The sequence below is a fragment of the Erpetoichthys calabaricus genome, chromosome 9 (assembly GCF_900747795.2).
Source record: "Erpetoichthys calabaricus chromosome 9, fErpCal1.3, whole genome shotgun sequence".
Taxonomy (NCBI): domain Eukaryota; kingdom Metazoa; phylum Chordata; class Cladistia; order Polypteriformes; family Polypteridae; genus Erpetoichthys; species Erpetoichthys calabaricus.
The window spans coordinates 37,422,540-37,449,112 of record NC_041402.2 but is presented as its reverse complement, the minus strand read 5'-3'; the positions used below and the strand labels follow the sequence as shown (position 1 = coordinate 37,449,112).

The window sequence follows — 26,573 nt, the reverse complement described above, 5'->3', positions numbered from 1 at the left end:
TGCACTCACTATATGGTTTAGATGTGTTTTGAAAAGCAGAAACTCATTTAGTTCCATTTAGCCTTAGACTGTAATTATTCACATGTAAACTGTACACATAACATTCTCTTCAAATCGTGCTCAATTTTTCGCTTGTTTTCAAGTTCCTTTTTTAAAATGACACCACAACTTTATGAACCTCATTCATAAATATATTAATTGTACTGCGGGGTTAAGGAAAATTGTTAAACAACTCATTTTAAATGTAATGGGGGAAAATATCCTTCCTGTAAAACAAATATTTTATAAATAATGTAATTTCCACGAGGAAAGTTTGGTTTCTGCGTTTTCCTACCACTCGAGATTTTGCGGTTTGTCGTCCACTTGTGTGTTTGTGCGAGTGACTAATTATCTGTTAAAAACGCCAATTGCCTCATTTTCTCGCTCTCTTCTAAGAAATAATAATAATAAAAAAAATCCTCAGTTTTCTCAAATGGTAGAACATGTTTTACATAATTAAGTTACTTTTTCAAAATAGAAACAACTCTTTGAAAGACAGATATATATTTTACATTAAACTTAATCCCCCTCAACTGCATCCCGAAAAAACAACAACATTGATGTCTGCACAAGGGTATATTTTTTCATAATTTACTTCAAAGATATCGTATTGTCCATTTTAAATACAAAAATGCTACATTAAATATACATATTAGTTTTAATACAAATTCTTTCTTGCGGCTGCGGTTAAGACAATTCTTCGATACATCTTTTGGATTATCCACTATCCAAAAAAAAGAAACTATAATTTGTGAATAAGCATTTTTCTTGCAGAAAATACGCTTCCTCCGAATTATGTACTGAATGATGTGCTGCTCGGTATCACCAAGGCGAGTAATAAATAGGAGTCCGGATGTGCCCTGCGTGGCTGCGTGGGGGTGGAAGCCCTTATTAAATGTTTGACATACCTTTCTTCAGTTCATAAGCGGACTCTTTACAAAGATCTACCTGCGTCTGGCTCCTGATCTTACTCTCTTTGACCAGAATCTCTGCTCTATTAAGTACAGTCTGATTTAATCCATTGAAATGTGTTGAGGACACTGTGTTAGATCCGTGCAGAGGTCCAAAAGTGCTGTAGTTCGTATAACCCGCGTAAAACGGGGACGTGTAGTAAAGGGGTCGCGACAGGACCGCACTGTTGGGAAAGTGACACTGCTGTGATGGAGACCGCGATGGGGATTGAGCGCTGCCCGTCATCGCCCCGCTGGCACCCGTGGGCTGAGACGTGTCACTGCTCTCTTTAGACCTGTCCGATGAAGTGGCGATTTCAGCCAAAGACCAAAGTTTGGGTTTGGGGTTAGCAGCTGGGGGTGAGTGGATGACAGAGGTGGCGGTACCGGTTGTGCCAGATGTGTGAAGTATCTCTACAGGTCCTTCCTGGACCAGGATTTCGGCTCCGTGAGGCACAGCCGATGGCGAAGAAGTGGTGGCCTTCGGGGAATCAGGGCCAAAGATGTCCGTCCGCTCCTCTGGGGGTTCTTTTAATTCCGAGTCCGTCAAAAGGGGGTCGATTTCATTCCCTGCGTTTTCCTCCTTAAACCTGTCGCAGGTGATGTCTGTTGAGTTTGGTTTATGTTCTCCTGAAGAGTAAATGTGGAAAATAAATAACAATTAATTAAATTAAAAAACAAATCAAAGTGAATTATATATATATATGTGTGTGTGTGTGTGTGCGTGTGTGTGTAAAAATATATATTTATTTTTAATAAATGCAAAGTTAACAAACAAAACATTAATACAAACATGTTGTCGACAATTAGTTATAAACTAGAGTTTGGTACTATTCAGAAAATATTTTTAAAAATAAATCAAGAAGAAATTTATTTCTGTAACGAAATAAAGTGTTTGAATTGAAGTGCGGGCAAATCGAAATACCAAAAGCTTTCAATGAAAACATTTTTCCCACTCTCACCTTCAGTGCGATCATTTAATTTCGTGGTCAGTGATGACGTTTCAACCAGCCGTATCCGGCAAATGGAATGTCAAAATAATAAGTCACACATAAACTAGACAGCTCGATTATTATTTAGAGTAATTGGAAGGTTATAAATAATACATCGCCATTAACTAGCAATCAATTGTGTGCTCTGATTGGAAACGAGCGAAATAAAAAATTCATTAATTGTCCACGGACCTGTCTCGTTGTCGTTGGAATCCGCCTTCTCGATGGGTTTGTGCGATTCGTCGTCGTCGTTCTTCTCCAGATCGATGTTCTCCTCTTCTTCCTCGTCCTCACTTCGGTTTCTAGGTGTCCATGTCATTTTGTTCTCCTTTTTTAACCTTCTCCTTGCGTTGGCAAACCATGTAGACACCTGCGTGAGGGTCATCTTAGTGATGATGGCCAGCATAATTTTTTCCCCTTTTGTAGGATATGGGTTCTTTCTATGCTCGTTGAGCCAGGCCTTTAGGGTGGCAGTTGCATCTCTCGTGGCGTTTTTTCTGTACGCGGGGTCCCCGTAGGGGTATGAACCTAAAGGGGCAGCGTACGGGTGGTATCCTATAGAGCCGGCCATCCCCGTGGTGTGGTCGTAAGGAGAGCTCTGGAAGAATAGATACACATGTACACTCAGTTCCAGCGCAATTTCAAAAGCCCTCGAATATTAAATTAAATGGACAATTTAACGACAAAATCACAAATCTCTCTGACACGGACGTAATCAGAAAAGAGCATAAGCTAAACTTATATAAAACATTATTACACACTAATATAAATCACTATAAAGAAGAATCAAAATTCGACAGCACAACCGAAACACAAAACAGAGAAATGTATTTAATTATATATATTGTTATATATATATATATATATATATATATATATATATATATATATATATATATATATAAGGAATAAGTCCATATATATAGTTATATGTATATATAGTCTAATTACCAAAAGTAACAGATGATAACGTAAAAAAACAGCCAGGCTTACAAGCATTTTAGAAAGGCCAGAAAATATAACAAGTAAACTAATAAAACAATCAAATAGCCTACAAAAACATCAAACAATAAATTACCGCAAAAGATTTCAAAAAAGAACAAAAACATGAATTGTAGAGGCCAAAAAGACAGCTGTGTTCTAAAAGATTTAAGTGTTACAATTTTTCAACATCGTAGATTTAAAAATAATAATAATAATAATAATCACAAAGAAGCATTGACATAATTTGCGTGTATCCACGTTCATTTAATATAGCCTAAATCGGTAGACTAATATTTCACTAACACAAACGTTGTTTTGTGACACATTAATTAATTCTATCCGTATTATTTATATTCCGTGAATTTAATCGTTGTCAAGGGGGCTCTATGTAATGTCTACTGTGTCATCTTCATATCCTTAATGTTCTACTCTCTCTATCTCTCTCTCTCTCTCTCTATATATATATACTATATATACGTGCACTGAATTTTAGAACATAGCCTTAATGTTGATTAGATTACTTGATACGTCTTATATATGTATAATGAGAGATTAATATATATGTTTAAAGTATTCCGCAATTAATGCTTTAATTTATAATTGCTGATTTGCATATTGATTTAATTATGCTTAATTAACAATGCCACTAATATTCAAAATATTTCGTAGAATACGCAGGTTCACCCAAAGACATAAAAATTAAAAACAAACGTTTATGTCTTTAAAAGGAAACAGTGATATAAACGGAAAAACGTTAAAGATCGTATAGACTTTTATATATACAGGCGTTTAAATATAATTTTATAAGTTAACTAATTGATGTTTTTATCGTAATTAAATGCGTATATTAATTTTAAACTAGTGGATTTATGTCTGCTTAAAATTCCGTCGTTGAACGTGATCGATAAAGAGATGTGGTATAATAATAATAAAAATAATAATAATAATACTTACGTGAGGTTAAACAGAATACGATTCTCGGAATTTAGAAAAGAGAAACACAGCACGCGAGAACATATATTACTGGCTTTGCAATGCACCAAAGGAAAACAACGCGTACATTTTTTTTACCAGCTTAAGATCAAGTAACTGATGAGAAAGTTGTATTCTATCCGTTATTCTTTGTATTTTCCCCCTTGGTGTCACTCACCACGTACGAAGTGAAGGTGGCTGCAGCCGTCGGGTCGGCGCTGTACTGGAGATGGGAGTTATAACCGGCTGAAGGACTGGTAAACGTAGATCCCGCATAAGGAGCGAAAGCCGACCCAGAGGAGGACCTGCCTAGCTCTTCTGTCCGAGGTCCAGAGATCACGCTCGTACTGTATGCAGCCGGACATGAATAGAGAGCCAGAGAAGCGGACGGCTGGTACAAGTAGCCCTGAGGATACGACATGGCTAAACCCACCGAGATCAGCCACTTGCTTGCAAAAGTTTTCTCGCTTTTACTCGTTCATGCACTTCGCTTCAGAAACCATGGAGACCAGCAGCAAATCTTGATCTTTTTTTGTACTTATGGATGTGGTGACTTCTGATTTGTTTTCTGCCAGCTGCCCTTGAACAGCTCCAGGTGTTTACTTATACGAGACTTTCTCTTATTTTCTTTTCCTTTTCCCCTCTATATCATGCAGAAGAACTTTTTTGCCTTCGGATTGGGGGGCTTTGCTTTGGAAAAATGTCCTGCCAAGATGCTAAGTTGGAAACTGAGGATTGTGACGCCTTCTTCGCTCCTCCTCTCAGGGTGTTGTCAGAAGAAGCGAAGGAAGGAGGATCATTGCTGCTGGAGCCGCGCAGCCTAATGATCTCTCTCTCTCTCTCTCTCTCTCTCTCTCTCTCTCTCTCTCTCTCTCTCTCTCTCTCTCTCCCCTTCCCAACACCCCCCCCCCCATTCGTCTCTAACAAGGCTCTCTGTGCAGGACTCGAATGCGCCGGCCCCTGGATGGCAATCGTGTGCAAGTCTTCAGATCAGCTTCAACTTTCTTCATTTGCTAAATACTTGGAGGCATCACTTTTTCGTAAGATTTACAGCCACGGCGTGCACGCCAATCAGTCTCTTAGAAGAGAAAAGTAATATAAATAAATACAATGACGCAACCTTCGTTTCGAAATGTATTAAGCTCGTGTGGGTGAAAGGGTCTGACAAAAGAATTCTATTAATTATATATTAAAAATAACAAATCAACCAAAACACCCTCCCGTAAGTCTAGAATTATGATTACTTTATATGCTTATATTATACAGCCCAAGATATGTCACTGTGGGCCTCCGGCAATTTTATTATTTCCTAATTTTATTATACATACTACAAGACGTTTATTCAGCACAAACGAAGGGATGTCGGCATTGTGTGTTGCAGTGAAGAGGCGGTTATATCAGTAATAAATATATTGCGATTTGAACGTATTTACAGTCTAGAATTCTTAGTTTAAATACTTATATTATACAGTAGAAGAGACTTTACCATGGGCCTCTGGCAATTTTGTCATTTCTTAATTTTATCGTATATACTACAGAACCTTTATTGGGTACAAACGAAGGGATGTCGGCATTGTGAGTTGTACTGAAAAGGCGGTTGTATTTTCGTAGTAAATATATTGCGATTTGAACGTATTTACAGAAGAAAAATTATCAGTATAAACGTTGTAAATGTAATTTTACAACAGACAAAAGAAGCAAGTCCGAGCCAAACTCTGTACGGGACGCTTAGTCACATGCATTCATAATAAATTGAAAGTTCCAATAGGCATCATTCTCAGCTCAATCCCGAGCCCGACTAATCCACTTCAGTGTCACAGATCATGCAGAACTGAAACAAATATATAATGAAAGCATCAACCTAGAATCTGTACATCTGACGCCTGGAGAAAACGGAAGTCCATCAAACGGTACACTCACACTGTCTTACGAAGACAAATTAATATCGACAGTTAATGTCAGACGAAAACCGGAGCCGTCGGCGAAGACTAACACACGCACAGGTGGAACATGAAAACGCTACACTGAAACCTGACTCCATATTATTAGATATTTCGGTTTAGTCTCAAACAATGAAACTTGCTGGATAAAGGGCAGATATCCACTCTTTATAAACTGTAGTATTTTGTTATTTATTATTTTGATATCTGTACAATTTATCAAACTGTAGTGTTTCTTAAAAGACGAAAACATGTTCGTTTTTTTACAGACCAAAAAGTGATTGTGTTTAATCATTTGATTTTATTAGCATTTAATGACCATTTTAAAGACGTACCATTAGTCTAAACCAATAACAGATGCAGCTCGAAAGAACGTTTCGAGTTAAGTGTTTATCGGCGGATCTGAAAGTAAAAAGCCAGGTATTTCTTCTCTAAAACTCATAAAAGGGTATAAGCGAAAGCAGATTAAAACCATATGAACTGGGATAAATCCGTGCCGGGCAGAGGATGTAATCTTCTTTGATTCCTCTAGATATATTTCCCGACACGAACATACCCCGATTTATTTAATTCTCCCTGTCTGCTTACAACAGCTCTGCTCCTAATCTTGACTGGATGGAGGAAGCGCACACATTTATATACTGCGAGTACAATAGGCTACACTTTACTTATCACCTTTTTAGGCGTGTGATTATTTAAATATAATTGAATGTAGTTCTATATATCAGTAATTGATCATCTATTAAGTTACATAAATGTTACTGTAATATACCTCTAAACACAACCACCGAAAGTTATTAATTAAAATGTCCCGCTTCAGAAACCGCAATTTTATACACCGTGCGGAAAGGGTTGTGAATTGTTTACGTCAGGTGCTTTTTCAAGGTGAGGCCTTCCATTGCTTTCAAACAAATGCGATCCGTAATGAACCGGGAGGGATCGCTGTAAGCGTTCTTAAGGAATCCCGCCGTCGGAAAAATGTCACGTGCCGCTCCGTTGTAGCTGCTGTAGAGCGAGGGCTTCGCATTTATTCGGCTCCTTTGTAATTCCAGTGTCTCCTTTCTATTGTGTCCACCTGATTGGCACTGACGTGTTACACTGCATTCGACTAATTTAAAATAATAAATAAAAAAATAACGCAAATCAGCATTGTTTTTCAATAAATGAAATCTATTTATTTTCCCATTGAATGAATTATGTTTAGATGTCTTTCATGATTTTAATTGACATACAGCTAAACGCACTCAGGTAAAATGGAATCGGAAATTTCACTTTGGCATTGACCCAACGCAATTCCTATGGTAATTTTTATTTTTGCAAATTATTGTTCACCCTGGAATATAATGGAGAGAGTTATAAAAAAATACGATTTACTGCTAACTTAGAAATGCGTTAGATTGAAAGAAGCCATTAGCCTACATAAAACAGAGATAGTAGCAGAATTAAAATAGAATGATGGAAAACATTAAACAATAATGCTTTATATTTTAATGACGTTGTAAACGATCACTTTTATTTTAGGGTAGCACACTTCAACGTGGGCATTCTCTGCAGCTTTATTAAATGAACAAGGCACCCTTACTTTTGCGATATCTTAACCAAGTTTGGACTGTTTTTGCGGCTCCCACTGGGAATTTCGTCGTGGAAATATACGAACAAGACACCTGTCGCGTTTTCAGGGCAGCAGCGGGTAAACTGAACGTGTTCTCTGTTGTTCAGTACTTCAGGTGTCTGCTCTAAACCAAGTGGCTTAAATTTGCCACAGAACGATTTTTCAAAGCCACCAAAATCAAAAGGATTTAAATTATCCGTAAAATATATTTTTTTCATAGAAGCCGTTTACTGGATTATTATATAGAAATAAATATCTACCAAAAATACAACGAACGATCCGTCTATTATATATATGAACATTGTGAAGTGTGTAAAAAAAATCCTCCGAAATGCACTTTACTTCAACTCCCAGAGGGCTCCTTAAAACAAAGCCCGCCTTTGATTTGTTCAAATCCAACCAATTGTCTTAGACTGCAGACTGCTAATATTGATTGGTGGAAAAGGGTGTTTGTCATCGGGTCTCATTTGGAAACACAGGAAGCTCGGCGAGCTTCTTGCTTTGACATGTGACGTCATCTTCATTGATACAGTAACCCGCGATAATGACTTCTACGACTTTGATGGTATTAATAGGAAGTTTATACATGAAGTATCGTGAAAGTGACGCGTATGTCCTTGTTGGCGTTCAGTCTTCGAGATGAGAGGTAAGCGACTGTTTTTTCAGTAGTGTTGATGTTAAATGCAACGACTCGGCGTGCTCCGGTCACCCATAAAATCTCATGTCAGCATGACTTTTTTAGTGTATTGTACCGCACAAGGATCGCTGGTGGGAAGTTGTAGATATTTTTCTGCGGCAGGGTAGCGGTCTCTATGGCTTTTTAGCTCGCTCTTGGCAGCTCAGTATAAATAGTGAATGGGGCGTCACATCACATGCACCTGCTGCCAAACTTCACTGTTGGAGAGAATTAATGCGGCGCAGACGCCCTCACTCGATAAACTGTTATTTCTGCATCTGCCGGTGAACTTTATAGCTCAATTGTAACATTATGTATTTTATATATAAAAAAAGTCAGAGACAAGTAGTGGGCAGAAAAAGGGCAATGCGTGAAGCACTTCGCCCAAGCTAAGAGGAGCGCGACCCAGATGAGGTTCATTAGCGCGGCCGCTCAGCGCACCCAGCCGAGTGCAAACAGCGCCGCGGCAACAATGCGCCAGCAATTCAGGGGGATTTCAGCAAATCTAAAGCTGTGTCCTAAACCGATTAGCAGACGCCAAATTTGCTTTGATGTATTAGCTCAGGGGCTTTTGCCACTTGGCAGCCAATTGAAATTCAAAATACTTCTCTGGTAATGCCACGGGGATATCTGCTGCAAATAAGGGATGTCATTTAGTTTTGACCTTGCAGTTTTTATTAAATGATTATAAACTACGTGCATCTTTGTCTATTATTGTCAGATATCGATGTTTAAAAGTACTGATGTACTTTTCTTAAAAGTACATTGTGGGAGTGTCTGCTTGACATTGCGTATGAAATGGCCAAGGTTATAACTTACTACAATAAAACGAGTCTGAAAGTCATTGATATCACTAGATGTTTTAAAAAATACGACCGTGCTCTTTGCGATGGCATATGTACAGTATATTAGACGTGGCAGAATACAGTTTGTTACATTTTACATTAATTAATTAATGTATCCATCTCTTCATCCATTATCCGAGCCTTCTTACTCCCCTTTAGGGTTGCGTAAACATTATTACCCGATAAAAATGTAGAACTTTTTAGTGACTTATATGGTTGTACTTTGATTAATTATCTAAATATATTTGCGTATACACATTTCATTATTTAACAGAATCCTTCTTTCAGATCTCTTACAAATCCATAATGCACCTATGCATGTGCTACACAATGTAGACTGATACGCCTATAGTAATATATGTGATTTCTAGACACTGCCATGTTTAATGTAAGCGGAATTCTTAGTCGCGTGTAATATTAACTTGTAAAAAATACATACGTAAATAAATGCATGGAAAAAAAATCAACAGAATTAGACTAAACATTTTTTAATTATTAGTAGAGAGCGAGCCTTTTCACTTCATACAAAGTATATTGCCATCTCTTCATCTGAAAGTACAGCATGTAGCTTTGACAGTATCTGTTCACCTAATCTGTTCAAAAATAATGTTCAACTGAGAAGCTAACATCCTAAAGATGAGCAGTACCTTCAGAAAACTTATCAAATAGCTGAACTTCTTCATATTGCGAGTTACATCTAGTAACAAAATGTATTTGGGGTAACCATGCCCTTGTGCTTCATTGGAACCGGTACAGTAATCTGCCAAAAAAGAACAAAGTATACTTGCAGCACTTTAACAAAAACATTTTTAATAGATTTTAAACATTTTATGGTATTCATATTTTTTAGTGTGGCCAAGATGAACGTTTTATAAACATTATATGTCCAGCTTGTATTTATCAAATAGTAGAAAATTAATTATATCATATTATTCTCAAACCTACAGTTCAGGGTCACAGGAGCCTATACCAGCAGCACTGGGGTCGAGGCAGGAAAGAGGCCTGGACAGGCACCAGTCCGTCACAGGGAGCCTTCATGCCACATGGGTCAATGTGGAAATACCAGTTAACTTATCCTAACAACATTTGGAGATTTGGGAGGAAATCCACACAGACACAGGAAGAATTTATGAAGTCCACATGGAAAACATCGAAACCCAGGTCACTGGATCTGTGAAGTGGCAGCAGTCCTGTGCTACGGTGTTAGTAAAGACTGTTATGTAATTGTAAATTATATATTGGTATATAAAGCTGAATACCATTCATCCAGCCATTCATTACCTGTGCCAACTTTGTATTGTTCAGAGTTAAAGGAAATTCACAGAATTAAATTCTGGTTACCATAATAAGTATGCCAAAAACTGTTGTAATCAGTTTTGATTACACAAACACAAAGAAAATAATGAAAAACAAATAATTATCTTCGTTATGTTTTAAATATTATGTATGCACAATATCATTTTTGATCTAGCAAGTTTTCTTCTTGAGAAGAGATGTACCGGGCAATCACAGTTTAGAATCTTACTTAAAATTAGAAACTGCAAGTCTTTGCATCAAGGAAAGAATAAACAGAATGTTACAGTCTGTTATAAAAATCAGTCTTGGCTTTGTTTGATTAGAAAAAATGCTGCTTCAGCGAGGAAAGCACACATGTACTTAGTTATTACATAATGAAGAATTATTAGCTTTATTTTCCATTCTTCCATCTGTCTATCTTTCCATCCATCCATTTACTCTATTCCCTTTTCCTCTACATGGTTATTGGGTAGTTAATAAAATATTGACTTGTTTAGTTTTATTGTTACTGTTACTAGTGGAGTAGAAAATGCATGATACAGTCTTTTCACCATTTTCAATTTTTTATGATAAAATTATAATCTACCATTACTTTTAAGTGGCATTGTAAGTATAACCAGTAAAATTAATATTGATTATATATTAGTATTTTCTTTAATATTATTATTATTATTAATAATAATAATGTAAGTTTTGTGTCTAATGTGGATTCTTATTTTTATCTCTGACTTTAAAGGTCTTTTTTATGATACTGATAACCTAAAGGTACAGGTAAATTAAATTGTTTTGTATGTAATGTGATCTACAGTGAATGCATCATTTGAGGTGATAATCGATGCTCTCAGAACTGAAAAAACAATCTCCTCGTGTGTTGAAATGCAGGCCAGTATACCATCTAATGAACAGATAAAGTCTAGAGTACATTGAGGTGGCTACCATTTCTGATTCTGTTGCTGTGGTTGTCATTTTCATTTTTTGTCAAATTCGAAAGTCATTTCACAAGAGTATCTCAATTTTTAGGCATCAAATGCACTTTTCTGATTGTTCTTTGTGGAAGGTGAAATATTATACAATCATCTCAGTACTATAAGTGTTCAAATGCGTGCTTGTCTGTCTTTTCTTCTGTACTATCTATCTATCTATCTATCTATCTATCTATCTATCTATCTATCTATCTATCTATCTATCTATCTATCTATCTATCTATCTATCTATCTACAGTGAATAAATGGGTTGGATAAACAGTAAAGATATAATGAAGTGAATGTGTTCCAATGCATTGGTAAATAGTACAGTGCTGTGATTCTGTGTGTGTGTATATATATATATATATATATATATATATATATATATATATATATATATATATATATATATATATATATATATATATAGTATTTAAGAATCTAGATTGAAACTGAATGGATTGATATGTTCACTTCACACACGTCTCTTTGTCTCCAGGCTGAAAAAGTCAGAGCTCAGACACTTCTGATACACACAGCCATATTAATCCTTTGATATTATTTCTTAGCTTTATCCTCCTGACTGTTCTCTTTGGCCACAGTTAGCTGTAGTTTAGGATTAGAGAAATCACAGCCTTGTGGACTCCCTGTAATGTGTTTCTTTTTCACACTATAAGGCATCAGATCTTATTTTGGTCTTGTGTTCGTAAAACCAGCTTCATACATTATCAGTGTCATCTTTATCTCAGGTTAACATGGATTTTTCAAGAGCTTCGGTGCAAAGTGGTTTTTTTTTTTTTTATGTGTAGCAGAACAAAGGCTGAAAGCCTTGTTTGACTCTTGAGAAATTGTACAGATTATTGGATTATACTGTCTATGGGACATCAATTTGTACTAAAATGTTTTTAGTTTTTGAAAAGCTTAGAAGACTGTTGAGCCAGATTCTGGCTACTTTGATCCTTTAAAGGTCTCTTGCGATCTCAGGGTGTTTCTTTATTTTGACAAGTTCTGTTATGTGCTCTGAAAAGAAAGACACACATTTAAAATATATTTGGGAAAAGATGAGTCATCCCTTTAGAGCTGTGTTTTGTTAATTGCAATTTTTTTATTTAAAAATGCTGAGTTGCTACAGTATTCCATTCAGAATTAAAAGTCTAACTTTTTTACAGTTTAATGTGCAACACTTTAAATTATATATATTATTGACTTCTGCTTGTCAAGTAGTTGTAACAAAAGCAAAACTGGTTTTGAAAGTAAAAGGAAACACTCCATTACATTTAATATTTTTGGGGAAATGTTACACTGTTTGTTCAGTAAAATTCTTAATATTGCTTCTGTGTTTTTCTTAATATGTTTTATACTTGTCAAATTAAAACATAAATGCCCATTTGTACCTACATAATACCTCATAATATCTAAATCAAGGTTGCCTTAATATATGATATGACCTTAAAAATAGGCATTTTATAAAATGACCTTCTAAATGTAAGCATTGAAGTTATTAAACTAATAGAAGTCTTTGGGTGGTTTCAGTCACATTCCAAGTCTATCTATCTATCTATCTATCTATCTATCTATCTATCTATCTATCTATCTATCTATCTATCTATCTATCTATCTATCGTCCTTGTTTGAGAAAGTTATGATTTTAAGGTAAATCCTTAGGATAAAATTTTATATATTCATTATTGTTTAAATATTATGTACGAAAAGTATATGAAAGGTCTATTTTTACATAATAGTAATGACAAAATAAATGAACATACTTTAGTGGTCTATGCTTTTCCCGTGTGAGTATTTGTGTGCATAAGTTTGTATGTACAATTTTTGAATAAATGATATATGATTTTTCAATTATTCATTAATTTGTTAGTTTGTTTGTTTAATAATTTAGAATGATACAGCAGTTATAAATAGTCCACAATGCAGATTTTGATCTCGTGGTTAATATTTCGCAGACAAATTCTTCACCGTTCTGGGGCATTTGAGTGAGTGGTTGTTAGTGTGCAGATATATAATTAGTCCTATCATATCATGGGCATTGTGCCCCTTATTTAATTAAGCTAATAGCTGTTCTGAGTCGAAGCTTTAAAATCTTCTAACCTTGTATTCATTATATTCTGTTCAGAGATAATCACTTTGTGTTTAGGCAAAGACGTGAAGAAGAGTGGTAACAGATTGGGTCCATCCTATAATTTTTCTGTCTTTGAGTGTACTTAAAGGATTATGATTGATAACGCTGTCTTGTCTAAGAATGACTACACAGGTGTTCATCATTATCTTAATTAAGATCTGGAGAAAATGTCGCCTTTTTTGTGTGAGTTATGAACGCAGATGCTTTAAAAGATAATTGAACATGACTTCTGCTTTTACATGCTCTTCAGACTGAACTGAGGCAGTCATTTTATCGATAATGGAGCAAATGCTAGCTAAAAAAACTAGTAATAAATGAAAAGTCTAAAATATATAACAAGTACTGTTCGTAGTGAATTATTGTACATAGGAGTAAACAAATGTAAATTAGTTTTTTTTTCTCATTCATTTAACAAAGAAATATGACTAAGCAATGTATGTGCCTTTTGTTTATACAGAAATATTCCTATATATTATTAAAGAATGCTATCACCTCAAAGCATCCCTTTCTTTTTTATCAAACCATTATGAAATAGTCTTTCTGATTCTGCCCTTAAGCAATCTCTTTTTGTTTGTAATGAATGGGAGAAGAGGTTTGTCCTCTTGAAGATAAGATATTCTAAACTATGTGAAATATGTGTAAAATAACAGTGGTGACACAAATATTCAGCAGTTTTACGGTATAATTCATTTTTACTTTAATATTTATATACTTCATTTTTATGTTATGACTCTGATTAATGTGTGTGTATGGCTGTGGGTGTGTATATAAATGTGCCCTGTATTGGGCTGGGTTCCTATTATAGGTTTGTTCCCACTGTAGCCAGGCCTGACTCTCTGTAAACAAAAACTCTTTTAGCTATTATAATATGCATATTTTCAGAATTCCTCATCATTTGTGACTAAATATTTGAATACTTTTACCTGGGTTTTCTTATCAGTTCAATATTTACCTCTCAATAGTGCAGTGTTCTTGAATGTTGTTTGACTGCCATTTTTTTATAGGATGGCATTCAACACCACTGGTGAATTTTCAAAGTAAAATTGTGCACACATTTTCTTATTGCCTGTTTTATGGACTTTTATCATACTGGCAGTAGGCAACTGCTACACTCTGCTATGGCATTCATTGCCTTTTAATATGATGACAAACTTGAAAAATGTGTTTCCATAATGGCAGTAACTTCTTACATTTGACAATACACATGGTAATATATTAATATTATATATATCGTGGCCAGGTGCAGGAATGACTGGACTCAAGATAAAGGTTGGGGTGCCAACTGGGTAATCCTGTTTAATTCAATAGAAACTTCAACCAAAGTTAAACGCTTCTAAATAAACAAAAAAGCCTCAGTTTTAACCACAGCTTCAGGGTGTGTTTGCTCAGGAAGTTCGTCCAGAAGGTCGCTCTTGCAAAAAAGACACCTGCTTCTGGGCTGCCAGCGTTCTTATGGCTGGGGAACCGGAGGGATGGGGTTAAGTGCCCTCACTGTGTGGTGTCTCTGTGCTGCGGGCAAACAAGGAAAAGACAATGTTAGTAGCAGCACCCATTCTTGTCCCGGTGGGTTATTACATACCTTGACTGAGCCCGTGAGGAGATCCTCCAATGTGAATGCATGACAATATTTATATATATATATATATATATATATATATATATATATATATATATATATATATATATATATATATATATATATATATTAATATATATATATATATTAATATAATATACTAGTTGTGTAAGCAGCACGGGGTCCTAGAAACTATTAACATCATCAGAAAAAAAACATGAAATGTCAGGTAATTGAAAGTTTCTTCGGAGATTTCGTTTTGCCGGCGTACTCGCCTCACTTGTATATTAGCGGTGGGAGGAAAAGTAAAAGGGATACCGTTTGCCGATGTGCTCACCTCGCCCTTACCCCGACTCCACCTCTCACTTCCGGGCCGGACAGACACACACACACACTTCCATGTGTAGATGTTTATATATAAGATGAATATACTGTATATACAAGTTCTGCTTTTTGAGATCTGCACCATCTCTATCAAGTACTACCTGTGGGGAAAAGATCACTCTTATCTGTCTGTCTATCTTAGTTGGCACTAAATCTTAACTTCAATATAAAGTCAGATATTATCGTGGATTTGTTTTGTCCTTCAGCTTTTTTCCTTCTCCTTTAAATGTTTGGCTCACTTTTTAAACTTGTTTGTACAATTTTTAATTTTCAAAGGGTGAAAACGGTAGCATGTTGGTTATTCCTCAGAGATTTAGGTTCAGTTCACAGTCTTTATAGAGTGTGTGTTCTTTCTATTTTTCAAAATAGTGTATTTCTGCCACACATCACAAAGACATTGAATTGTGTTAATAAGTGACTCTAGATTGGGTTGGTATGAGTGAGTGTGACCAAAAATCAATTTGTGCCCAATGCTTTGTGAATACACACTCCCTGTAGCCCTTTAATGGGAAATTTGGATCAGAAAATGGTGATAATTGAATTTTCATTTTTATTTGGTCATGAACAATATCCATCCATCCATCCATCCATCGATTTACTTGCTTAATTCAGTTTAGATCCTGTTAACTGGAGCTTGGTTAGACAATTTATTCTTTTTTCAATATTTTCTATTAATCAATAGTTAAGTAGATGAGTTTTAGACTGAATGAACTCCTGTAGAGAAACCTGTAAAATAGCTATGGTGTGTTATGAATGAAGTGCACACTAATAACCAAAATGGTGCAAGGCCACCTCAAAAACCTTGAAAACCAGGCCAGGACCTTCCTTAGGCTGCCTAGAAAAGGCCTCAACCCAGGTGGTCTGACCTTCTTATTCTACAGTAAGACTTTAGCCTACTCATGCCTGGTCAGAAAAGGGGACTGTTTTTTAAAGTTCCATGAAAGCTCTCTAATATCCTAAAATACACAAAGTTCACAAAAATGCCTTTCTAAGGGTAAGGAACAATAAAACCTTTAGCTATGAATGACTAGCTCCTGAGCAGAATTTTTAAAAAGTGGAAGAATTTATAGGAAATAACAAAAATGGCTTAAAGGCAAAAAGGATTTGTCTAAAAGGCAATCCAAAGGAAACTAGTTTCAAAACATGATCTAGTAATCAAAAACCAAGAACAAAACCAAATATATCCAAGAATCAGAAAATTAAATACTTACAAAGGAAATTCATTCTTCCAATGTAAATTAATGAACCACTGAAGGATCTGCTATGAGCTTTGGAAATAAAGGCTGAGGGTGGTCCGTCAGCAGTAAGATCAGGGTGGCCCTGCCTCGTGAGCATCCACCCACAAAACACAAGGAGCATAGCAGAATTGTACATTATATGAGGGATGTTCAAAAAGTTTCCGCACTTTTACATTTTCGTTGGAAATGGTGAAGGTGGGAGGAGTAGTAATTGGACATTAAAAATTGGTACGACTCAAACAAAGGTGACTATGCAGAAAAGTGATGCAATTTGTTTTTGAAATTCTTAATAGAGTTAAAAAAAGTGCAGAAACATTTTGAACATTCCTTGTACATACAAACTAAATAGTAAATAAACTACATTGCAATAGAGATATGAAAAATAATACTTTAACGGAGTATAAAAGGAAAATAAACATAAGGGAACATACTCTGGCTGTAGCATAATATGATATACAGGCATACATGACCATTGATTGATAAATTGATTTCTTTTGGTCAGATTGGAGTCCTGTCTAGAGTTATTTCTTGCATTGCACCCATTGACATTATATACTAGATTACAAGGGTTATGAGAATGAATGAATAAGTTTGTTTTTGTGACCAATATTAATGCTCTTTCATCTATTTCTCATGTCGCATTGCTATAAGATTATTTTACCGTCATGATTTAAGGAATTCTAACATTCACCCACAAAATTTTAAAAAATACCAAAGAAAAAGGTATAAACAGCTTTTGGTAAAATACAAATACATGTGCATTGAAGCTTGAAAATGCTCTCTTTGCAGCATGCCTATGGCTGTATTTCAGTCTATGTTCCAGGTTTCTTGAGAAACACATGCTAGCAGCCCGGTCCTGACGGTGCTAAAATTGCTGCTTGGTAAGTCCCTCTGCGTGGTTTAAATTAACAGATAGAAGTATGATGTTATCTTGTATCTAGAAAATTGAGCCCCTCACATGCTTGTTTATGAATACATTTTTTCTCCGCGACATCCCTAATTGAAATGATGTGCAGCGCACCCCACCTAATATGGCAAGAATAATTAAATAGAATGCAAGTAGCTGCAGCTTTGTCTGCTGCCTTCATGGAGGTAGATGGTATTCTTGTGACGCCATCTCTGTAAATCCCTAGAAGTAAGAAACAGTTTCCATTTAAAGCTTTATGTGGTATGAAAAATAACAGTGGCCCATAATGAGTGGTGCATGGTGCTTTGCTAAATTCCTGGTGTTTTTTCTTAAGACTTTTATTGCACCACTGAACCACTCCTTTTTCATCATTTCTGATCCCTAAAATGTTGGAGCCCAGAAACGTTAACAGTGGCTTTTCGAAGGCCTTGCATTTCAGAAGGCATTCATTACACTGAAAATGAAAGCATATTAAAGTCTTAATAAGTTCTCTAGTAACAGCTGTGTGCAGTTTTATAACTCCGAGACCAGTGATTATTTGTACTGAATTGAAACGTGAAGGTAAATTGGGAAAGTTTATCTTAAGTGTCATTTTAAATTTATGAAAAAACTATATACATTGCATAATTTTGTTTATTTTTAGAAACATAACTGTTCCAATAGTGAATTTGTTTACTCTGCTATACTAGTGTTTGTGACTTGCTGCCTGACAGTTTAATAAGAGCAAAACGTGTGTATGTTAAAACAAGTGCTTATGTGAGCAAATCCTCGTTAAATGTATCCGTTTTGTTTGTTTGATGCCTGGTATTATATATCTGTCTGTTACATTTTTCATATGCAGAGATTTACTCAGTCAGTCAGTCATTATCCAACCTGCTATATCCTAACACAGGGTCACGGGGGTCTGCTGGAGCCAATCCCAACCAACACAGGGTGCAAGGCAGGAACAAATCCCTGGGCAGGTCACCAGCCCACCGCAGGGCACACACACACACACCAAGCACACACTAGTGACAATTTAGGATCGCCAATGCACCTAACCGGCATGTCTTTGGAGGAATGCAGAGATTTAATTGTTACCTAATTGACCAAAGATAAATCTTTCTGACAGAAAATAAAATCTTCTCCCCTCAAATTCTCGATTCTGTCTACTCATGAGATCAGCCAAGACACACGGGAAATAAGAATAAGTAAGATAACAAGACATTAATATGTTAAAACTCACAATATCTGCTCTGATCCCAGTATTCAACATCATACTATAATAAGTCTCAAGGTGAGTCCTTTCTGCCTGACAAATTACTGTACCTTATTATGATTAAAGTGCCAGTTTTATGGAATTTTACTGCTGAAACTCACACAATATTACATTAAATGTGCATTATACACACATCAACAATCATTCCACAGCAACCCACAAACTTTCAGTTTAACAAAAATGTTAGGGTAAATGTATTAAAATAACCAATAAAGTACAAATCTAATAAGGTATAACATTCCATGTCAAGATATTCTGTATATTTGGTAAAACAGGTCATTTAGTTTTCTTTCATATTTCAAGAGAGAGACAATTCTGACTTCCTAGAGGGTTGGTTTGATGTACTGTACATATTATAGTAGAAACCCCAGTCAGGAAGACAAATGCAAGCAGAGGAAGGTGGTACAGAATAGACGGAGGACCACAAGAGGCCCTAGTAAGGTACAGTATATGCTAAATTAGTTGGTGCTACGGCAAGTGTACCTGCGTGAAAGGAGACAGAGAGAGTGAGAGACATACATGCAGTGTTCCTCTAAGACACTAGGGTGATACACCTGTTGCCTGAGTTGTCCTTTTCTTTTCTTAAAGACCAAGGCCGGAGAAGTTATGCTAGAGGTGGCAAAATTTGTAACTGGGCCGCTAGAGAGTGAAGAGTCAAATAAGGGAATTGTAAAGGTGCTTGCCATGCTGCCTGGGAGAATTAGCCAATTAAAGTCTAAGGAAGGATCACAGGAACACCAGGGGCTGCTAGGCAGAGTGCCAGCCTAAGGTCTCAGGAGTAGATGGAATGCTACAACTGGTCCTGCAAGTGACTAGAGGGCATGGTTGATGGTGACCATAGGAATAGGTTTAAAGCTGCTTGACAGCCAGGGGTAGTTTCACTATAACATCTAGACAAAAGCTGGTGGCACGTACTTTACTGATGGAAGGAAGAGAGGCCAAAGTCTCATGAGAAAATAGCCATAAACAGATACATCTTATTGGTGGGCAACCGGGAAATTCTAACCCACTTGAGAGGTAGGGGATCAGTACCTGTCTAGCAAGGCCCGGGGGGCAGAAGTTTGATGGTTTTCCTATACCTTTGAACATTGGGTGTGCTTTGTTATTCTTTAAACAGTTAACTGTTTTTGGTACTTTTAAGCTGCACTAGTATTTTTCTGGGTTCAATGACACCAACTCATAAGCACATCTATATGCACATATATAAAACACACATACACAGTTATAATTATATTTCCATTCATTTTGTGAGTTTGCTGTTTCAAATAAAAACATTTTCTAGAATCCTTGGGTCTATGCTCTCAATTGCATGAATCAATAACTCTGAATTGGACAACTAGCCAATACATCGAATTCATATATACGTACAGGCATCCTAAAACAATTTACAGCTGTCAGTTAATCTAGCATATAAATCTTTGGTCTGTACGGGCCATGTCACCTTTGACGACTTTTCCAACAATTTCAGTCATTGCCCTTATTTACATAATCATAACAAGTTGGCGGCACACTCCCAAGATAGCGGTCACCTAATGTGACACACCCAACGACTAGTTCACGGCATAAGACTAAATGCCTCTAGTCATGGAGCGGCGTTTGTGCACGTGAGAACTGATAACAAATGAGTGCTCATCCAGAAGAACAATTGCATTATATACAATGCAACAACGAAGAGTAAGGAACATAGGCATTTTGGAACTTGCAAAAAGAAGAGAGGCTCGTCTTTCTGATGTTGCATGTTTTATGTACCAGGACAGAATAATAAGGGTGGAGTGGTGGCTCTGAGGCTAGGGATCTGCACTGGCAATCGGAAGGTTGCCGGTTCGAATCCCGTAAAATGCCAAAAGGGACTCTTCTCTAAAGGGCCCTTGAGCAAGGCCCTTAACCAGCAATTGCTAAGCGCTTTGAGTAGTGAGAAAAGTGCTATATGAATGCAAAGAATTATTATTATTAGAATAGAAAAAAGACAAAAAGGGTTGTGATTGCAGCTGAACTGGCTGTAGCTGTTAGCTGTTTGTTGCTCCATCTGGCAACATTCTATTGGCTGTCACTAAAAAGGGGAGAAGGAAGGCATGTATTTTTTAAATGTGACATGACCAAAGATTTTCATTTCTGTAAACTGACATGGTCTGGCGATGAGATTAGTAACTGCAGTGGGCAAGTCTGACATGCCCGAAGACTAGAAGTCACGAAATGTGACATCGGCTTTAGAGAAAACTCATTGAAGATAATGAAAACATGGAATTTCCACATCAAACAATATCAATTTGGGTATTGTAACTACTATGATAATTTAACGTTCTATACCAAAAAACATCTTAAGACATTTTATAAAATCAGAATAAAGTATAGTCTTCAGTGTTTTTTTTGTTTGTTTGTTTTATTCTCCTAATGTTGGAGCACAGCCAGGGCGAGTGACTTATATAGTGACTCAGTGGCCGGAACTGAATGGGCATACCTGCAATTTAAAGTCCAGCTTCTTGCCACTTGAGTATTGAGCCCATCTATTGGTCTACTTAATGGGCCCCCTTTACCCAGTTTAAAGTTTGCCAGGATTCAGAGCCTTCAGATAACACACACATACACTCACACTTGCCCACTGTTGACCAGTTTAGAGTCACAAATATGGCTAACTGGTGTTGTGTTATGATAAAGGAAGGGGAAATTCATACAAACATGTTAACGTCATAGAGTCACCAGTCAGCAACTGAGGCTAGGTTCCTACACTTGTCAGTATCAGCCACTGTGCCAAACGACATTATCCTTTTATAATAATGATCTTGATGAAGGGTAAAATATGAAATATCTGTTTGAATTCCAATGATGTCTTCAAAACTGACTCCTAATTATGTTCCTCAAGCAGAGCTTTATGTGGAAACAAATTGACAGAGAGTAGTAAAACATGAACTGTGAATGTTACTGTATGCCGCTCCACATTACTGTCCATGATCATGGCATTGCTTGCTCGATGAGACCACACGCAGGTAATATTGATTTTGCTTGCAGGATTTGCTAATTGTGCAGTGCAGACTGCAGCCAGTTATTTAAATTGAACGTTTGTTTACCCAGCAGTTACGGAATTTCCCTCCTCCTCCTCCTCCTCGTCCTCCTTCTCCTCCTCCCACTCCTCCTTTCACCCAATTGTTCACAGTGAATAGCCATCCTGGCGACTGTTAAGTGTTTAAATGATGACACTATTATGTGAAGTGATTTTGAAATGAGAGATTTCAGACAAAGATTGCATCTGGGCCCATCTCTCCTGCACCATTCTCCCAGCTGTGTAGATTATGATTGATTTGTTTGTGACAGATTGCAGGAAGCAGTCATTGATTTTTCAATATTTTACCTAAAAATTATTTACAATTGTAACCACGGGGAGGTATTTCCATGAGCTGTCAGAGCTTGAAAGACTGAGATAATATTCACTGCTCCATGACAAGACAAATTACCTGTAATGAGCGCAGTAGCTGAAGGGTATAGTTTTATTTTAAAATATGTCAATAACCCCAGTGACTAAACGAATATTGATTCAGCATAATGAAGGCTGAGTAATGTGAAAATGAGCCCTTCAAGGAGATGGGTGAAGGAATTTTTTTTTTTTTTGGAGCAGTTCAATCTTTGCTTCTGCTTTGCGAAATGATGCAGATTATAAGCACATCATTAGTAAATTCACTGCCATATCTCTGTATAAATACTACAGATGGGCTCTTCAGATGAGCTTGGCCAGTTAACCCTTTTGTTGTTGCGTAAAATAAAATAGATTCAGTCGGACTCCCCTGGATTATTCCCTATCATTTTATTCTATTTTGTTTCCCATATAATGCTTGCCTTACAAGTTATTCTTTAACCTTTCCAGCTTCAAACTCCCCTCCAGCCATCAAAAGCAATTTGTCCTGATAACCCTTAAACGTAAATTGTATTAATATTAACCAGCATTAAACTTTGAATGAGCATGAAGTTCATGTTGACTGTCAGTTAGTTGTCCATTGTGCGATCATTCAAATATTTATGGTGTTTAATTATTTATGTTTTGACACTCCAGTTGTGTGATTTGCGAGGGTCTGAGACTCTGGCCTCTTGAAGCTGCTTCTTTTTCTGTAAATGAGGTTCTGTGCATTTGTTAAAACATCACATATGCTGTATATATTTATATATTTTCTGACCACTGCTATCAGGTAATTTAATGCTTCCTCCTAACATACTCAAATTTCTGCACGATATACATTTATTTATTTACCAATTGATTAATTAATTGTTTGTCCTGTGAGCCTGTATCCTTGTTTTTTGTGTGTCTACTGCTGTATGTATCAAATTTTCCCCTTGGGAATATTAAAGTTTATCTAATCTAATATATACACATATAACTTATATTATATATATCCTAAAATAGGACACAAACAAAGATAAAGTTTTGGGGCACCACTTTGATGACCCCTTATAACTAAATGTGAACAAACAAAGAAAGCACACAGTACATGCAGAGTAGTCTTTTGAGATGGGAGTCCTGAATAGGAACTGAAACAAGATGGACGATTTGCGGGTTATGAGTTCAAGTGGCTAGAAAGGGGCGGGTCCAGGAGGATGGATACAGAAGTGACCTCAGCAATGGAGTGGCTGCCCATCTTTCGTTCTGCAGAAGCAGGAGAAGAGAAGGCATTACTACTCAGCGCCAACCTCTGGTCTGGTGGGTAACTACCATTCTCTCAGCCCTTAAGCTGTCTCCCGTATACACGTGCGTGACAATATATTGTATAGCTGAACTCCTCTATTTCAATGTAAAATAAAATAAAATAAATATTACCAGGTGCAACTGACACATACAAACTGTGGTGTTCTTTAAGGCAGTCCATCTCTTTTATTTTCGGTCTGTTTTCATTTATTAATAGTCTTTAGTAGTATTCTCAGTATTTCTGAGAGAAATAAATATTTTTTTTCTGGTATTGTAAATGAACCCAATACTGCACTAAAATAATAGTAAAAATAATATAAGAATATTTATGAAATCCTACTACTTACTTTTTTTAAACCAGCTCAATGTGTTATATGCCATAGGGAAATGGAGTCTCCTTAAGAAGCATTTGATCCAAAGCAGAAACCTACTCTGGAAGGGATGCCGGTTCATAAACAAATCATCTGCATTATATCACATATGAAATACAGCACTTGGTGCGAAATACATTAATTTATATTTATAATTTGACTGACTTGCCTGTGATAGAACCTAAATGGTTTCTTCTAATTATTTAGCTGACACCTTTATCCAAGGTGACTTAGAATATTTGAGACATACTATGGATTGCATTTCTTCTGTTTTTTTCAATTTGCGCACAGGCGGGTCATGGTCACAAAGTGTCAGTAGCAGCATTTTGAAGTCCAAGGCCTTAACCACCACACCACACTGCCCTGTAAAAAATAATAAAAAAAAAGTTTAGCATAATCAAATTCTGTTTGCTTAGAAAGCACTCCATGTGCAAATCACAGTTAAGGGACAGGTAGGACTCAAACACATCTCAGTACTCCATGCAGACTGATGGGCCACCGTTATTGCGTCTGAGCCAATGGAGTTCCTCATGGTAGATCTTATTACCCAACTGAGTGGATGTGTTTCTGTGTTCATCAGTCTAATAGCAATGAGTCAATAGGCAGCGCCTGAGCCCACTGAAGATTTAGGATGTTTGTAATCATTGAGCTAATTAGTTGCATACACATTGACAACACGAGCTTTGATTACTGCAATTTGTACAGATCTAGGTGTTATTCATTTAGTTCTCAATTTTCGAACAATTGCTAAGAAATTCTAGTTTTCCACCCAAAAAAACAATTTTCATAAATATACTACATTTCTAAAAGTGGTTACGGTTAGAGTTAGTCCAAAGGTTTAAAAGTTAAATTGTATTGTACTTCTCAAAAAGAAAAAACACAGTAACTATTTAAATCAACAATAATGAACCTCCTAAATATTTCAGCAAGCTGAAAAGGTATGTGAAGTCCATACATTAATTCATTCTTTCTTTTGGAGAGAATCCTGGACTTGGCATTGGAATAAGCTTTCAAAGAGGATTTTGTTCCTCCATGCTGTACTTTCTGATTTGTAAAGGAGCCTCTTCACCAGTGGAAGAAACGGCTGACAAAAGCAGTGCGAAAAGCTGTGTGGTGTATGTACTTCACTCTCTGGGAAGTTTTCATATTTTATTGTTCTACAACATTGAATCCCAGTGGATTTAATTTGGCTGTTTTGATACGAATCAACAGGAAAAGATTGCGGAGCCCTTCTGGTCTAACTGGACCACACTGGCACTTCTTGATATGTTGTACTTGTTTAACAACTTATCATGTATCAGTCTTTTGCTACACTAATTCCACATGTCCTTTTACTTTTATAGTCAGATACAGTGGCGTTTTATTGTTATATAACATTAGTTCACAGTGGATTTAACGTGGCTTTATTGACATTGTTCAAGAGAAAAAGACTTAATTACAAATATTAAACACTGTGGTGGATGGCCGGGACCCTTGCCTGGTCAGGATGCCTACATGCTGGAAGGACCAGTGGAGCCAGCCTATCCAGAGCAATACCTCCCCTGGAGCATTAGATGGCAACCCCCCTGGGTTGCAGCAGTGTCTTGGACTCCCACAGGGCTTCATGGGAATTGGAGTTTGGTGCATCCCTGTTGGGAATTGCGGGTGCCATCAGGGGGTGCTACAGCTGCTGCTGAGCCTTGGAGACCAGCTCTTCTGCCACACCTGGAAGTGCTGCTGGAAATTGGTCATCAAACACCTGGAGCGTTAAAAAAGGAGCCAGCACCCACTACTCAGTGAGCCAGAGTCAGGAGGAGGGAGACGAAGCTTCCCTGAAGGAGTATAGGAGAAGAAATAAAAAGAAAAGGAAGAGAATTGTGTTGCTGTGTGCTTTTGAGACTGTTTTGTGGCTTGTGAGGAACGGGAAAGATGTTGCCCACAAGGGAAAAATAAAAATAAAAATATGTGTGCTTTGAACTCTGTGTCGGGTGACACTACGCCCCCTGTTGGTGCTACAACACAAAACAATTCATCACATACATATTCACCCCCTTTAATGTGACACACCTGTACAGCCAATTGATTTTGGAAGTCCCATAATTGGTTCAACGGAGATCATCTGTCTGGGGTTTCAGTTGTTTGCAGTTTAAATGCTCCTGCATGGAACTCCTGGGAGGTCCTTCTTGTGGTGGCCTAACTAAAACAATGAAGACCAAAGAACCCTCCAAGCAACTCTCTGAAAGGGTAATTGAATGTTGGACGATGAACGTTGGAATGGGGACAAGAAAATATCCATGTCACTGATTATCCCTTGGAGTCCAGGTAAATTAATCACTAAGAAATGGAGAGGGTATGGCAGAGCTGGAAATCTGCAAGAGAGCAGGCTGTCTACAAAAACCAAGTGATTGTACAAAAAGGATATCAATGAGGGAGGCCTCCAAGAGACCTATGAGGACTCTGAAGGAGCTACAAGCTACAGTTGGTAAGATCTGTGCAGACATCAGCTGTGGCCAGGTGCTTCATAAATCATAGGTTTATGGGAGAGTGGCAAAGAGAAAACCACTTTTAACATAAAACAAACATGACATTTCGGCAGAAGTCACATTGGAGACTCTGAAGTTGTCTAGAAGAAGGTTCTGTGGTCCGTTGAGACCAAAATTGAGGTTTCTAGCAATAAGACTAAATGACATGTTTGGTGTAAGCCAAACACAGCACATTTTCAAAAACACACTGTGAAGCTTGATGGTGAAAGCACTGCACTGTAGGAATACTACTCTGCAGAAGCC

At 36.9% G+C, this 26,573-nt stretch overlaps 1 protein-coding gene and 1 long non-coding RNA gene across 2 annotated transcripts in view; one reads left to right on the top strand and one right to left on the bottom strand.

Annotated features, from left to right (window-relative positions):
• Window positions 1–588: 588 nt before the first annotated feature.
• On the bottom strand, window positions 589–4,740 carry irx5a (iroquois homeobox 5a). Its single transcript, XM_028809315.2, has 3 exons — window positions 4,116–4,740; window positions 2,174–2,579; window positions 589–1,619 (listed from the first exon to the last, which is right to left on the bottom strand). The coding sequence occupies exons 1-3, from the start codon at window positions 4,356–4,358 to the stop codon at window positions 931–933; spliced, it is 1,338 nt and encodes a 445-aa protein (XP_028665148.1). The 5' UTR covers window positions 4,359–4,740; the 3' UTR covers window positions 589–930.
• Window positions 4,741–7,944: 3,204 nt separating this feature from the next.
• LOC127529195 (uncharacterized) overlaps window positions 7,945–26,573 on the top strand; it is a 76,159-nt gene continuing 57,530 nt past the window's right edge. The window contains exon 1 of the long non-coding RNA XR_007935879.1: window positions 7,945–8,135. This is a non-coding gene — a long non-coding RNA (uncharacterized LOC127529195). The remainder of the gene's footprint in view (window positions 8,136–26,573) is intronic.

Coding starts and splice junctions, on each gene's coding strand:
- irx5a (XM_028809315.2), bottom strand. CDS start 4,358: ATGTCGTATCCTCAGGGCTACTTGTACCAGCCGTCCGCTTCTCTGGCT. Junction 2,580..4,115: donor CCACCTTCACTTCGTACGTG/GTGAGTGACACC, acceptor CTATTCTTCCAG/AGCTCTCCTTACGACCACAC. Junction 1,620..2,173: donor TTCCAACGACAACGAGACAG/GTCCGTGGACAA, acceptor TTTACTCTTCAG/GAGAACATAAACCAAACTCA.